The sequence below is a fragment of the Morchella sextelata genome (genome assembly GCF_020137385.1).
Source record: "Morchella sextelata strain SCLS chromosome Unknown scls_7, whole genome shotgun sequence".
NCBI classification, from domain to species: Eukaryota; Fungi; Ascomycota; class Pezizomycetes; order Pezizales; family Morchellaceae; genus Morchella; species Morchella sextelata.
Genome location: NW_025408622.1, coordinates 204,043 through 216,949, shown reverse-complemented (window position 1 = coordinate 216,949; position 12,907 = coordinate 204,043). Strand labels below are relative to the sequence as shown.

Here is a 12,907-nt window from a genome sequence, read left to right as displayed (position 1 = left end):
TTAATCTGTTACTACTAGAAACGACGTCGCTGGACGCTGACCCTATCCTACAGGGGCAGTTGTAAGCCTTGAACGAAGGCCCTGATTAACTGGTTTCTACATGTAGATAACCGCCTCCTAGCTCGCAGTCAGAAACTCGCATAGCTGGCGAAATTCTCGTTTTCTCCACCCTCGCAAAGAGGGCATGCATGAGCTACGCAGCCTCAACTCTGGTTATTTATTGATATTGTGTTAACATGGGTTAGGGTTGTTAATCCGCATAGATTAGCTAATCAGAGAGCGATATAGTTATAAGCTCTTACCCCCATAGCCCTTTACTTCGTTCGAACTCAGGGCATGTATATGATCTTAAGACCAATGATAGATCCATATTAATATATTGGTCCCAGAACTCTTGAAGAAATGGCTAGATGAGGGTAAGGTCTTCCTGATCACGTGTTTGAGCCCCTGTAAGGACCTAGTTCATAAGCGTTAGTCCTGACCATAACAATCGGTTGAGGATCCATTTATCTCAATGCTAAAGTTTATAAATCTGTAACCAAGTCGAACTTCATTGCGAAACGATCTTTAAAATCAGTCTGAGCTACATCATATATAGAACTGACAAATATCTGGGAAACACTAATAGCGTGTGTCTAGATATAAAGAATTTCCCGAGCGAGGCAATTAAAGGGGATTCGCTTTACTGAAAATCTATTTGTGCTTTTTTGATGTGACGTGTGAATTTGGATAACATCGTATTTCCACCTAAAACTATAGAGTGGACAATTGATACTTGACTATGCGTATTCTGATACATAAAATATAAAGATAACTGATGTAAAACCTTAATGTGGCAATTTCTTCCGTACATATGATCTAACACCTGCATTCTTTTTAGTTTTCCCATATTCAGCGTTATAATTTAGCTAATAAATTTACGTCAGAAACAGAGCTTCAAGAAGACGGCAGTTCCGTGATAGATGAACAGACTTACTTGGGTAAAATAAAATGTGTGTAAGAGGACTCATTGGGGAGTATCTATCGACGCCTTTCTTTTGGAGGAATCAATCACTTCCGAGTATGATATTTACTTGTGGCAGTGCCAGCGTTTCCACCAGACATCTCGACGTTCGCCTCGGAGATATCCAATTCTAAACTCAAGATGTTGTTCAAAGCCAAGCATCCTTTGAGACTATGATTTAATATGGTTTCCTCCTTCTTCAGGGCTTTCATCTCGGTCGAAAGACTCTCACGCTCACTGATGAGATCTAGAGCGATATCCTCGTTGGATAGTTTCCTCAAGGTTGCTGATGTTTGATCAAATTGAGTAGTGATAGAAGGAAGTTCATCATGAGTGATAGCTTCAAGACGATTGGCGAGTTTTTCGATGCAGCTGCGGATTTCAGTAACGCGTTGGCGGAGGAGGGCCATCTCTTCAGGAGTGGGGATGCGGATTTTGCGAGCCATTGATGATGATGGGCTTTGGGAGAAGTTATAATTAGCTTGTGTGAAAATATTTAAAAGCTTGTGAGTAACGATAAAATGGAGGAGGGGCTGGTTACTAGTTTTCTTGTCTGATAAAATAATGTAAATATGAGGCAGAAATACTTGTAGAGTTGATAAAGCCTGTTAGAGATGTTACCGAGATGAGAGGTAGATAAGAGAAGTAAAGGTGAGATTTGGTGGATGATTTGAATATATGTAGTTGTCCCGGTAACTACATGTACTTGCTAGCTCGAAGTATGAATGTTTATAAAGAGCCCCCTGTTAGATATATTGGCCATGGCTCTTGGCACGGGCACTTTAGACAATTGTACCCTGGAGGTAGCCCTTATTCCTTTCGCACCAGAATACGCTAAGAAGCATGAGATTAATGTGAGAAGAGGGGGAGACAGATCAATGATTTAACTGGCTTTCCCACAAATAACGGATGTTTTCATGATATCTCAAAGCATAATGTGGCGGATATTGATCGGTAACGTTGTGCTTGTTGACTTGGGAAAAGTAGGATTTATGATATATCATGGCTCTAGATCTATACATATACCAAGTTCGTTTCTCAAGGAGAAGAAGGTTGGAGTATATAGAACGACAGGCCGGATCCAACTCTTAGGCTCCCTTGTTGAAGAAAACAGAGGTATACATACAAGTATATCAACATACAAAGACATGTACTGGTATACAGCCTCTGTTGTAGTAAATTCATATTAGTGCCACTCTTTTTCTCATGTATTTGAGTGCGGCAGCGTGACTGTTAACGTAACACGGCCGGAGTCATCATACCGCCAAAGTTGGTTACGGAGTTCCAATGGATACCTTCTATTCATATATTTTAATACATGGAATTATATTAATAAAACGTGTTCAATAGCCACCAGAGTGTCTTAAGTGATATGGGTTGCAGTTGATGAAGGTACCGAAACAGGAGAGAGGTGATATGCTCCTGCTAGAAATTAAGCTTTGACTGATGCCACATCTACACGACACAGAAACGATAGGGCACAAACTGATCGGACGACACGTGTCGAGTTAATTCACCAACAATGTGAACCACGAGACTATTTGAGGCGAGAGTCACAAAAAATAATACCGAAGAACACAAACATGAAGAATACATACATGCATCTGAGATTATCAGATCTCGAGTCAAAGCAAGTCATAAAATCGATCCCCTCCTCGATCGACGCCATGGGTTCATATGATTATCCGCTCACCTGTACGGTATTGCGCATATAGTAGATATCACTCACCGAATTAAGTGGAAATTTTAGGAAGAAGCTTAAGTACTGTGCATTTATTGAGAGAGAGCGTCCTGTGGAATCACTCATCAAGGTATTGCAACCCTTTCACTCGAGCTGAAATCAAATACCTACATTGTTTATTAACGCTAGAGATTATACTATTCTCACCGGAATGTACAAGAAAGGTCATACGGGTCCAAACCCAGGCGTGGGCCAGCTGTAGGTTTGCTCTAAATAACATTGATAAATATATATAAAGTTAAAGGAAACTAACAGTGCTAACTATCTATGTACAGCGAGAGGTTATAAGTGATGGAACGCACTGAGATACAGTTATATCTAAAAACAGCGTATGTTGGTGGCGTTTTACCCAGAACAGGTATCAATGTGTCTCAGGCCGTTCCATCACTATGTTATTACCTGCCGCTATACAGGCGAAGAAGGATATCTATCAAAACTGCAGCATGGAAATACGTATACCATAACCCAAACGAAGAACAGGCCCAGCTGGTTTTCTTTCTTCGATGGTATCTATTTACACATCATTCGTCTTTGACGGCATAAATCCATACCTGTTTCGATGCTGATGATACGATCCGGCCTCCAGCGACATCAACCGTTGCATTATTCTGCCTGGTGCATACATTTAGAAGAAGCTGCAAATGATCTTTCCATATTGACTCGCATTTCATCCGCACAGGCACCGTGCTAGTCCCGCAAATCATTACTTTGACTCCGTCTTTGCTGATCGTGAAACCGCACCTGTTCTTCGTCCCGTCGCCGTCCTTTCCAGGCCAGGGAATGAAGTCGCAATCTTCAGTGCTATGTTCTTTAACTGTCTCAATTATGGATTTGAGACCGGGGACAGGGGGGGAGATTTCGCTGGCATAGCATTCTGGAATTCGGAGTTCTCTGAGATGAGAGAAGGGGTCTACTCCGGGGATAGGCCCAGCGAGAATGAGAAGAGGTTGCGCAAGCAAAGCCAGAGAAAGGAAAAGTGTTATGTGCATTTATGAGGTTGATTTGTCCTATAATATATATGATGAATCGATAACTTTGGTGGGTTTAAATATTTGGAAGAACAGTTTGAAGTTTATTTTATACCCGTGTAGGTAGGATGACGATCTGTTTCTATATAACAGTCTTGTGGCAGTATTTTTTGCATTCAAATCACCTCCCATTTTCAAATCTGAATTCTACCGTCGCTAACTCCTTGTTAAACTCTGTTGCAGTTAGCCAACAATGAAAAGGGGACATGCAGACTCATCTCCATCTCTTGGAACACGGGGAATTCTATTTCACACCCAGTTTTGATACTTCTTACAGGTCAATGATATGATTCGACCATACTACGTTGTCGTTAATACCCTGTTTGGAAACCGTGAAAGAACGACTTGCATTTGACGGAAAGGCGATCATATCATGAGAGGGGTCAATGACTTCTTTGTTCTTAACCATAAGTATCACTGTATTTCCGATCGCAAGAAGCAAACTAGTCAAGATGACTCACTCGAAATATAAAATAAAGCATAGATCAGCTGTCCGAAATCATGGACTTAATCTTTACGCCATGAAATAACGCAGAGAAAGCCTTTAGCAACCTTTCGCTATATTAGATGCTCAATAATCACCTTGCTATCTGCACTTTCAAGTAACTTATTAGTATTGTGGATCCGGGGCTGGTAGTTGTCGACATACGTATCATGTTACAGTGTTGCGCAGTAGCCTTCACATGCACTGGTTTGATCGGGCGGAACGATTGAGTTCGTTGCGTTGGGATCTCTGGTGAATATTAAATTCAGCTACATGGTATAATCACGTATGGGAATGCTCTCCAAGTAAAAATGAGTATGATTCATATTACATGCGTGAAGAGACCTTAATTAATGAAGATAGGTAAATACATGTATGCGAACATCAGTGATACGACCTTGCCTCGACTCACAAATCCGATAGCGAGAAGAAAGTAAAGCAACAACGGCAAAGACGTGCTACGGAGGCCTGTACTATTAGAACCGTCATATCATGCAGGGTAGAGGTAGAGGTAGGGCGTGGTCGCAACCGTGAATAGGACTGTACTGTTGCAAATCATTGTAGTGTTCACCGCTTATAATACAACTTGCAATTGGAGATAGACGATTGCTTGGAAATAGAAGATAATTGCTTGAGAATGGGAAATAGCGGTCATTATTTAAGTATTTGATGGTGAATAGTACTGCAAATTCTGTGTTTTGCAATTTAGGGTGGTCGAGGGGCTGTCTAAATTACAGTACTTCTGCTAAATCCTTTTTTTAAAAAGATAATTTCTGTAAAAGCCTCAATGCCTAGGATTTTTGGTACCAGGTTTGGTGGCCTGCAGTGGTTCGCTTACTTTCTTGCGAGTAGGCCCGAAAGTCAATCAAAACATTACCAAGAAGTTTTTTGATAATTTATCTCAAAGCCGCAGGTTAGAAATTTGAAGTCTCTGTGACAGTTATGATATTTCGAGAGGTGTTGCCTGCTGGTTTTTGTGGCATTGTAGGATTTCCCGTTGATATGACGGTTCTAATAATATAGGCCTCCGTAGGCGTGCCTCCTCCTGAAGAAAAATACAATAAAATCAAGGACATAAAAACGCTCAATCAACCCAGACTTAAAAACGCTGTTCGAAATAACGGTAAAGATAGAAAACATTATTACAACAACCAAATATAAACATTCCCTTCAAGGGGCGCTTTGGGGCGCTCCGAAATGTCCGAAGAAGACACAAGCGTATCGTATTTCGCCGACAGTAGCGTGAGAATGAGGAAGACTCCTGTGAATATAAACGCGAACAAGGTCTCATCACGGTGGAAACGAATCTCACGAGAAAAGAAGAATGGCAGCAGAAAGCATAGAGAAATGCCAAAGAAGACACAGAAGATGTAGGTACCTGTTGAGGGGCGAACAGGAGGTTTTTGATGATTTTCTAGACTCGTAGGTCTGAGATTTAGGTTGTATCGGGATGACATGGTTGTTGAGAAGTTTAATGGATGTTGAGGTTTAGTGGATCTTTGATTTTTAGTGATACTTTATATTTGAGTCATGTGGATTATATAGGATTATGTTTTCGAGTTTTGGATAGAGAATCTTGAAAACTTGAGGTTAAGTTTCACGGCAGTGTTTCACAATCCATCTCTAGCCTATAAGATGTTTCAGCCACAAGGTTGCTTCATCGAATTTCTTTGTTGGACCCGATTATTACTATTCCGACTGTTTTGGGGTCGGGCCTTGAGACTCACTACTGCGGATATTATCATACTTCTAAACAGTAACGTTAACACAGGTAGACACAGATTCTAGAAGAGGGAGTAACCGTAGGAAAGAATCGGAGAAACGAAGAACATACATGTACTCGCATATCAAGTATGTTTTTGCGCAACCAGCGAAACACACAGAATCTCGAGAGCTTTCCCATCTCCCCTGAAATTATGTATCTTTTATCTAGACACCTGAAAGACTCTACAGGCCACTTTTAGGCCATATCCATAAAGAACGAGGCGAAGGGTGTCTTAAAAGTCCTTTTATTGCTTTCCTCTCCACCTTTACTAGTATCTTAATTAGGCCAAAAATTTGAAGCATGAATCTCCCTTATCGAAATTATGCTATACTTGGTCGTTGCAGTTTTGGTATAACTATGAGACTTTTTACGAGTTGTTGAAAACCTCGATTTTTGGTGTGTTTTGCTGGTTGGGCAAATACATAGTTGACAAGCGAGTATATGACACCTAACTGCTCTACGGCAAACTTCTTAATATGAAGTAGGCATACTTCAAAATTAGGTGTCTTAGTTCATGAATTATCACTCGCGATCGATTACGAAATCAAGATATGATGGAGCTGGTACGTCAGGCCAGGCAACTTAGGCGAGTAGGGTCATCCATTCCCTTGGTTGCTCAGACTAATCAGTATACTTAAGCATTCAGGGGTGACTAAAGCTGTATACTTCATATGGAGGGATCCGGATCAATAATGCGTGAACATACCCTATATGGGAGTGCTTGCAATTAATTGTAGTTTCCCAACATCTTTTAAAATGGACGCGTAGAAAGGGCGTAAATTCGCAGAGTTTAAATTACACATTTTGTGCATAGCAGCCATGATAATAAGGTTTTCGCACCTCTATGCACGTACCCGTCCGATTTGCACTTGTATCCGTGCCTTTTTAACGTGTCTATGCACATATCAGCCGCCTTTCATCGACGTCATCACCGTTCATAGTAATCACTACATTACTTGTATGGCTGCTAACATCTATAGTGGGCTTGAGAGTGAACTATTTATTACTATAGAGTACCATCCTTGTATCTATGTACTTGCTCTTATTCCAGTCGACTACATGTAGCTCCTAATCTGGCACACGACGGCGCGATTCTACCACAGCGTAGCAGCATGTTTACCTAAGAAGTAATAGCTCCGGGATCTTCTCAATGGTGGAGCGCAGGTACGCACAGGTACGCACATTGAATTTAAGAATAAGCTTCTGAAACCATCAACTAACTACAACATGTCTGTTACATTTTCATACAGAAATAAGCTATACAAAAATACAAGTCTAACCCATTAACTCGAACTTACTAGGCATAGAAAGTCTATGAAGTAGATCCAACCACCGCGTTAAAGTTAACATACCCACTGGACGGACAACTGTTTGTAATTTTTGCCGGCCCTGTTGCAGTCTTTCCGTTGATCTCGACCACAACATCGCCCGTCCTTCCTGAAAACGGCAATTCTACCAACTTGACTCCCTTCGCCACAGAGAAGGTATTCCCTTGACCACCGATTGTCACTTTCACGGTTGTTGCGGTATTGCTTGCAGTCACAACGAATACGCTATCTCTAACACAATTGACCGCCGATCCACCAGTACCGGCGTTACCGCAGGTTGTGGAGCCATCACCGCAGACGGCCTTGGGCGTGGTCCGATACCAAAACATAGCCCCTTCGGTCGCGACAGTGATATCACGTGTACCGGCTTTGTAGGCCGCGATGTAGTACGGTAGGATGAAGCGCCAGGCGTCGTGGGGCATGTTATTGACATAGACCTCGGCACCAGAGACGATACCTTGGCTGCGTATGGGGCCAATGTAGTGTGATTCGCCGTAGTCGTTCCAGGTGATGATCTTGGAGGTAACGGTTAGAGTTAATCAGCTAAACATAGGGAATATAGGAAATCTCACCTCAACATATTGCGGGAGAACATCAATCACAGACTCCCAACGGTCAAACCACAGGGTGTCGGAGTCCCAATTCCAGTTTTTGGAGTACTGTGGAAGCCTGGTGTAAAACCATGGTGACACAGCCATCATGTACGGCTTTCCATTGATCGCACTGATCCACTGATTATCGGAATCAGTTGTCTTTTTGGCCGGGGTAGTACCAAGCGGCCATGCATCCCACACAACTATGTATGAAAAATCAGCACAGGGTACTGAATACGAATACAGGATATGACATATACTCACAGGCACCATCAACGACGTCTAAATGGGTAGCAAACGTCTGTGGCCCCATTGAAGCCCAGTCAGGAACTAAAAACAATTGTCCGGTACTCGATTCAACGTCACTCCACTGGGAGACAAAGTTTGTGCCCTCAAATGTCGAAACCATGGGCTTTCCGTTGACCTTGAACTGCGCAGAGCTGTCTTTATAGGCATTAATGAATTTCGCAACTTTGGACACATCCCATGTTCCGCAACAGAGCTATCAATTAATCTACATTAGCATGGTTCAGAACTCTCAAGCACGATTGAAGTGTCTCACCATGTCGAATGAGATGAACAACTTGAAGTTATTTGCCTCTGCAGCTTTGTAGGCTAGAGCAAGCTGTTCTTCACCGTAAGAGTCGGTGGGACCGGCATTAAGGGCAAAGCCATCAATGGAGGCGGCTTTGGCGAGTTGGATGTCTTTTGCCCAGTCGTCCAGGGTTTGGCCGTAGGTATTGCCAACCTAAATTTCTTAGCTTTGTTGATTTGGATATTTGATATTGATTTGAATAAGCTTACCATGTAGTGCGCAAATACCTCCCGCGCTGCCATTGCTGACAGAGGGGAGAGTGCGAGAGCTACGAGAAGAGAAGAGATCGAACGCATGATGGGTGAACTTTCTATGATGGTAAAGGGTAAAAAGTGATACACCGAATGCGCATCACAAGGACCTGGAATGGGGGGGGTTTTTATATATGAATCAACTGACCATGGTATGACTTGCAGTATAGTAACTACCATATACAAGCCCCTCAATCATTAGGATTCTACTGCCAGGCACTAAATCTAGATATTACCTTGTCCATGTAAGAAAGGAGATTGGTTGAATCCGACCGACTCTAGTTTTCACCGTAACCTAACTAGCATCTAGAAAACTTCACATGGGAGAAGAGAAGGAAGGAAGGAGCAACCTTAGGATCCAAGAAGCACTAAATCGGAAGTAACGGCTACGGTGCAGTGTTTTATTGTGCTGGCACCTTTAAGCTTATTATTGCGGCGTACCTGAGCCAATTCAAGTAAGACTACGGCCGGCCAATATCATGGCCATTAATCCCCCCAGTAAGCACAAATCCCGAGAGGATTAATAACCTGTAAGCACAGCTATCGTACCTGCGAAACCTTTGGTAATTAGGATTCCTTGAGCTAGCCCAACTATACATTTGCTACCAACCAGGCGCCGACCCGGCCACAGACCTATTTATGGGGTGAGCGCAATCAAAACAGCCTACATGTGCCTGTAAGATGCATCGGGACTAAAGACTTTCTATCCCTAGCAATGCCGGATGCGCAGAGCCGCTCCATGAAATCTTCAAGGGATGAACAGTTTGTACTATGAATTGCCTGTGTAACCATCAAATCGGTGTCCAGAAGGGGTAGACCCAATAATATTGAAACAATGGCCAATCCAATAAACTTATACGGAAATCTACATAGCCTCCCTAACGGCTAGCATTGGCAGTTCTGATATACCTTTACATGAAGTCTAAACAGGGATACTAACTAATGCCGCGTTTTCAAAGCCAAGCACCCTTATAATAACCACATATGCTTAAAAACCATGTGCATGTTTCCAAGCTCAACGAGATACTATGCATATCCTTCCTAAAACGCTGCGTGGATGCAGCCGCGGAGTTCCTTGACAGTGTAACGTGACCGGGTATGCCCACGGATTTCGAATAGGTAAGTGATCTTCTCAACTTTGCACAGAGGTGGTTAAAATAGATCCTTGAAAGACTGCACGTTTTTATAATCATCGCGTGCTATCGGCAACGGGAGATCCATCGCAACTGCGCCTTCCGGGAGTTTACTAAAGTGGTGACTTGTAAGTGGGGTAGGGAGAATCTTCAGCATTTATGCGGTGAGTGTGTGAGCAGTTGTGTTGACTGATATTCTTCAGCTAAGGCTGAGCCGTACTGTGGTTACTCAAGCTTTGGCGTTTCACCTATAGGGGACTTTATGGCCGGCGGTAGAACGATATGCAATGGGGCCGCGACTGCTATGGTTGGGGACACCTTGAGACGGAGGGTGCGACATTCGGTTTGAGAAGTGGGTTAGGGTTACAGGGTAGGAGCGGGGAGCGGGTTAAGCGAGCTCAGGAGCTGAGCTTTCTACCATCACTCGCCATCACCCGTCCTCACCTACCATCACCCGTCCTCACCTACCATCACCCGTCCTCACCTACCATCACCGGTCATCACCCGTTGGCAATCTGATACTACCGCAGTATTCTACTCCGTAATGTATTGTTCCGTTCTTGAAAATGATAGTATGCTAATTGAGGATATAGTATGCCAGCTTTATCAAAAAGGGCGAGACAGCTGAGGGCAGCGCGCTGCAGCAAAAAAGTCAAGTTGAGCTCAGAGGACCTTATTCACGTACCCCAGGACTTACTGGAACGGTTGGATGATGAAAGTGAGGAAGGGTTTTGGACCATTGCGCAAGACCCTTACGCTGCAGAAGTCCATTGGGAAGATTATGCGGATACTTCAGATTGGGAAAGTGAAGAGGATTGCGAGTTTACAGAAGGAGAGTAGGAAGGAGATTTTGATAATGATGTGTTCACAAAAATGATGAGGCAGCGGAACTCTGAAGTTTTTGATAGGGCGCATATCAGATATCAGCGGGTATCTAAAGCTACAAAGCGTACTCAGCAAAGACATGCGAAGAAGCGGAAAGAGTTGGAAAAGGCAGCGAACGGGTTCAGAAGGCTTACTTCTCAAGGACTACTGTCAGGCACGATCAACAATATACAGTCCAGTTTAGCTTCAGGTTCTGTGTTGCACGATGAGTTTGCTAATCGCTCTGTTCTTTTTGTCAGAGAGTATCACGATGCAATCAATGATTTGGAGAAGATACTTAGCTCAAAAACCTTGACCGGACAGAATCTTATTCGGAATAAGGCGGTATTGTCCTATATGAATATTCAACTTTCAAGGAAAGAGAATGAAACGCGTGAAGGATTGGCTTTGATGATAGCGCGCTGTTATAATAGAGGAGTTTACTTTGCGCGGAAACTAGTAAGCTGGGAAATAAGCTGGAGGGAAAACCGGACGATAGAAGAAGGAAGGAAGGGATGCTATAGCAAAACGAAGTCTTGGTTTAATGATGAGGGAATACAATTGATAGTTAGAGACTGGTTATCGGGTAGTAAGGAAGCGGGTGAGTTTTTACTATTCAGTAAAACGCTTGAATCTTGTTTAGGTTATTGACTTGATTACGTTTTGCTTAATAGAATTGACTGCGTTTGGATTGGCGAAAACTATTGGAACTTATTTGGATTCAGCGCGCGCGGTTGAAGCAATTGAAGAGTGTTTTGGTCCGAACGGCAACAGAATTCGTGCCAGGACTGCAAGACGCTGGTTGAAGAAGATGGGGTTTGTTCACGATACAGTTAGGAAGGGAGTTTTTGTGGATGGACATGAGCGTCAAGACGTAGTACGCTACAGGCAAGAGGTGTTCATACCACAATGGAAAATCCATCAAACGCGTTTCGTTATATTCAAAGAGGACGGCACTTGGGAACCACCAGCAAGTTTAGCTCCCGGTGAAAAGCCTCTTGTTTTAATTACACATGATGAGTCTGTGTTTAATGCAAATGACGGGAAAAGAAAGGTATGGATGAAGAAGGGATCACAGCCTATCAGACCCAAATCTAAAGGACGAGGAATTATGGTTTCGGGCTTTTTAACACCCGGTGGCCGTCTCAAAGTACCGGATGAAATTACGGATTCAGAATTGCTAAGCAATATCATGTGGCATAAAGACGAAGCTGGTAAACCTATTCGAGATGCAATGATGTTTTTTGAATACGGGAAAGACAATTATTGGACTGGAGACAAAATGGTAGAACATACGATCCAAGTAGCATTGCCAATCTTTCGTTATGCATTTCCAGGATGTCAAGCTCTTTTTGCTTTCGATAATGCTTCAAATCATTGTTGCTTTGCCTCCGATGCACTACTGGCTTCAAAAATGAATAGAAATCCCGGCGGTTCTCAACCACACATGAGAGAAGGTTTTATACACTCAAAAGGCCTACCACAATCCATGGTTTTCTCCCAAAATCATCAGATTTCTGAGTTGCGTGGAAAACCCAAAGGAATTCAACAAGTTCTTTTGGAGCGAGGATTATGGCGTAATAGGAGAACAGATGGCTTTGCTTTCCTACTACAGTGTCCTACGACACATGGTAGATTTGGTTGTGCAACAATCGAAGGTGGATGCTGTGCTAGATCCGTTTTGGCAGCTGAACGTGACTTCCGTGAGCAAAAAGGCCGTCTACAGGAAGAGCTGGAGTCGCACAATCAATTGATAATATTCTACCCGAAATTTCACTGCGAATTAAATTTTATCGAGAGATACTGGTGTGCAGCCAAGTATTATGCCAGAGAGAACTGTCAATACTCTTTTGATGCGCTTCGAAGCACTGTGCCTTTAGCATTGGATTCGGTTTCAACAGTTTCAATTAATAGGTAATATTAACCTGAATCCTTATCAGAAATAAAATAGTCAAATTTAGCTTATTTAATTAATAGATATTATGTTTATTGCATGAGAATTTTGGAAGCGTATGTATCCGGCTTGAACTATGGTACAGCAGAGTTTAGAGAACGGGTCTATAGAGGTCATCGGCAGGTGGTGGATAAATCTAAATGGTAGGTACTTTGGTACTTGATTTCC

The 12,907-nt window shown here is 42.8% G+C and overlaps 4 protein-coding genes across 4 annotated transcripts; 2 read left to right on the top strand and 2 right to left on the bottom strand.

The window, feature by feature from the left end:
* Positions 1-1,050: 1,050 nt before the first annotated feature.
* H6S33_011738 (uncharacterized protein) lies at positions 1,051-1,449 on the bottom strand (the record flags this gene model as incomplete). The annotated part of the gene is made up of 1 exon (XM_044843551.1): positions 1,051-1,449. The coding sequence occupies one exon, from the start codon at positions 1,447-1,449 to the stop codon at positions 1,051-1,053; it is 399 nt and encodes a 132-aa protein (XP_044695406.1).
* Positions 1,450-2,586: 1,137 nt separating this feature from the next.
* On the top strand, positions 2,587-3,739 carry H6S33_011737 (uncharacterized protein; the record flags this gene model as incomplete). Its single annotated transcript, XM_044843540.1, has 7 exons — positions 2,587-2,698; positions 2,742-2,814; positions 2,874-2,942; positions 3,020-3,025; positions 3,220-3,250; positions 3,331-3,359; positions 3,424-3,739. The coding sequence occupies 7 exons, from the start codon at positions 2,587-2,589 to the stop codon at positions 3,737-3,739; spliced, it is 636 nt and encodes a 211-aa protein (XP_044695405.1).
* A 3,594-nt stretch (positions 3,740-7,333) lies between these two features.
* On the bottom strand, positions 7,334-8,779 carry H6S33_011736 (uncharacterized protein; the record flags this gene model as incomplete). Its single annotated transcript, XM_044843529.1, has 5 exons — positions 7,334-7,864; positions 7,922-8,145; positions 8,207-8,444; positions 8,505-8,690; positions 8,747-8,779. 5 exons carry the CDS (start codon positions 8,777-8,779, stop codon positions 7,334-7,336), a joined length of 1,212 nt encoding a protein of 403 aa, XP_044695404.1.
* A 993-nt stretch (positions 8,780-9,772) lies between these two features.
* On the top strand, positions 9,773-12,703 carry H6S33_011735 (uncharacterized protein; the record flags this gene model as incomplete). Its single annotated transcript, XM_044843518.1, has 7 exons — positions 9,773-9,871; positions 9,950-10,058; positions 10,125-10,193; positions 10,452-10,467; positions 10,515-10,757; positions 10,830-10,996; positions 11,460-12,703. 7 exons carry the CDS (start codon positions 9,773-9,775, stop codon positions 12,701-12,703), a joined length of 1,947 nt encoding a protein of 648 aa, XP_044695403.1.
* Positions 12,704-12,907: the final 204 nt, after the last annotated feature.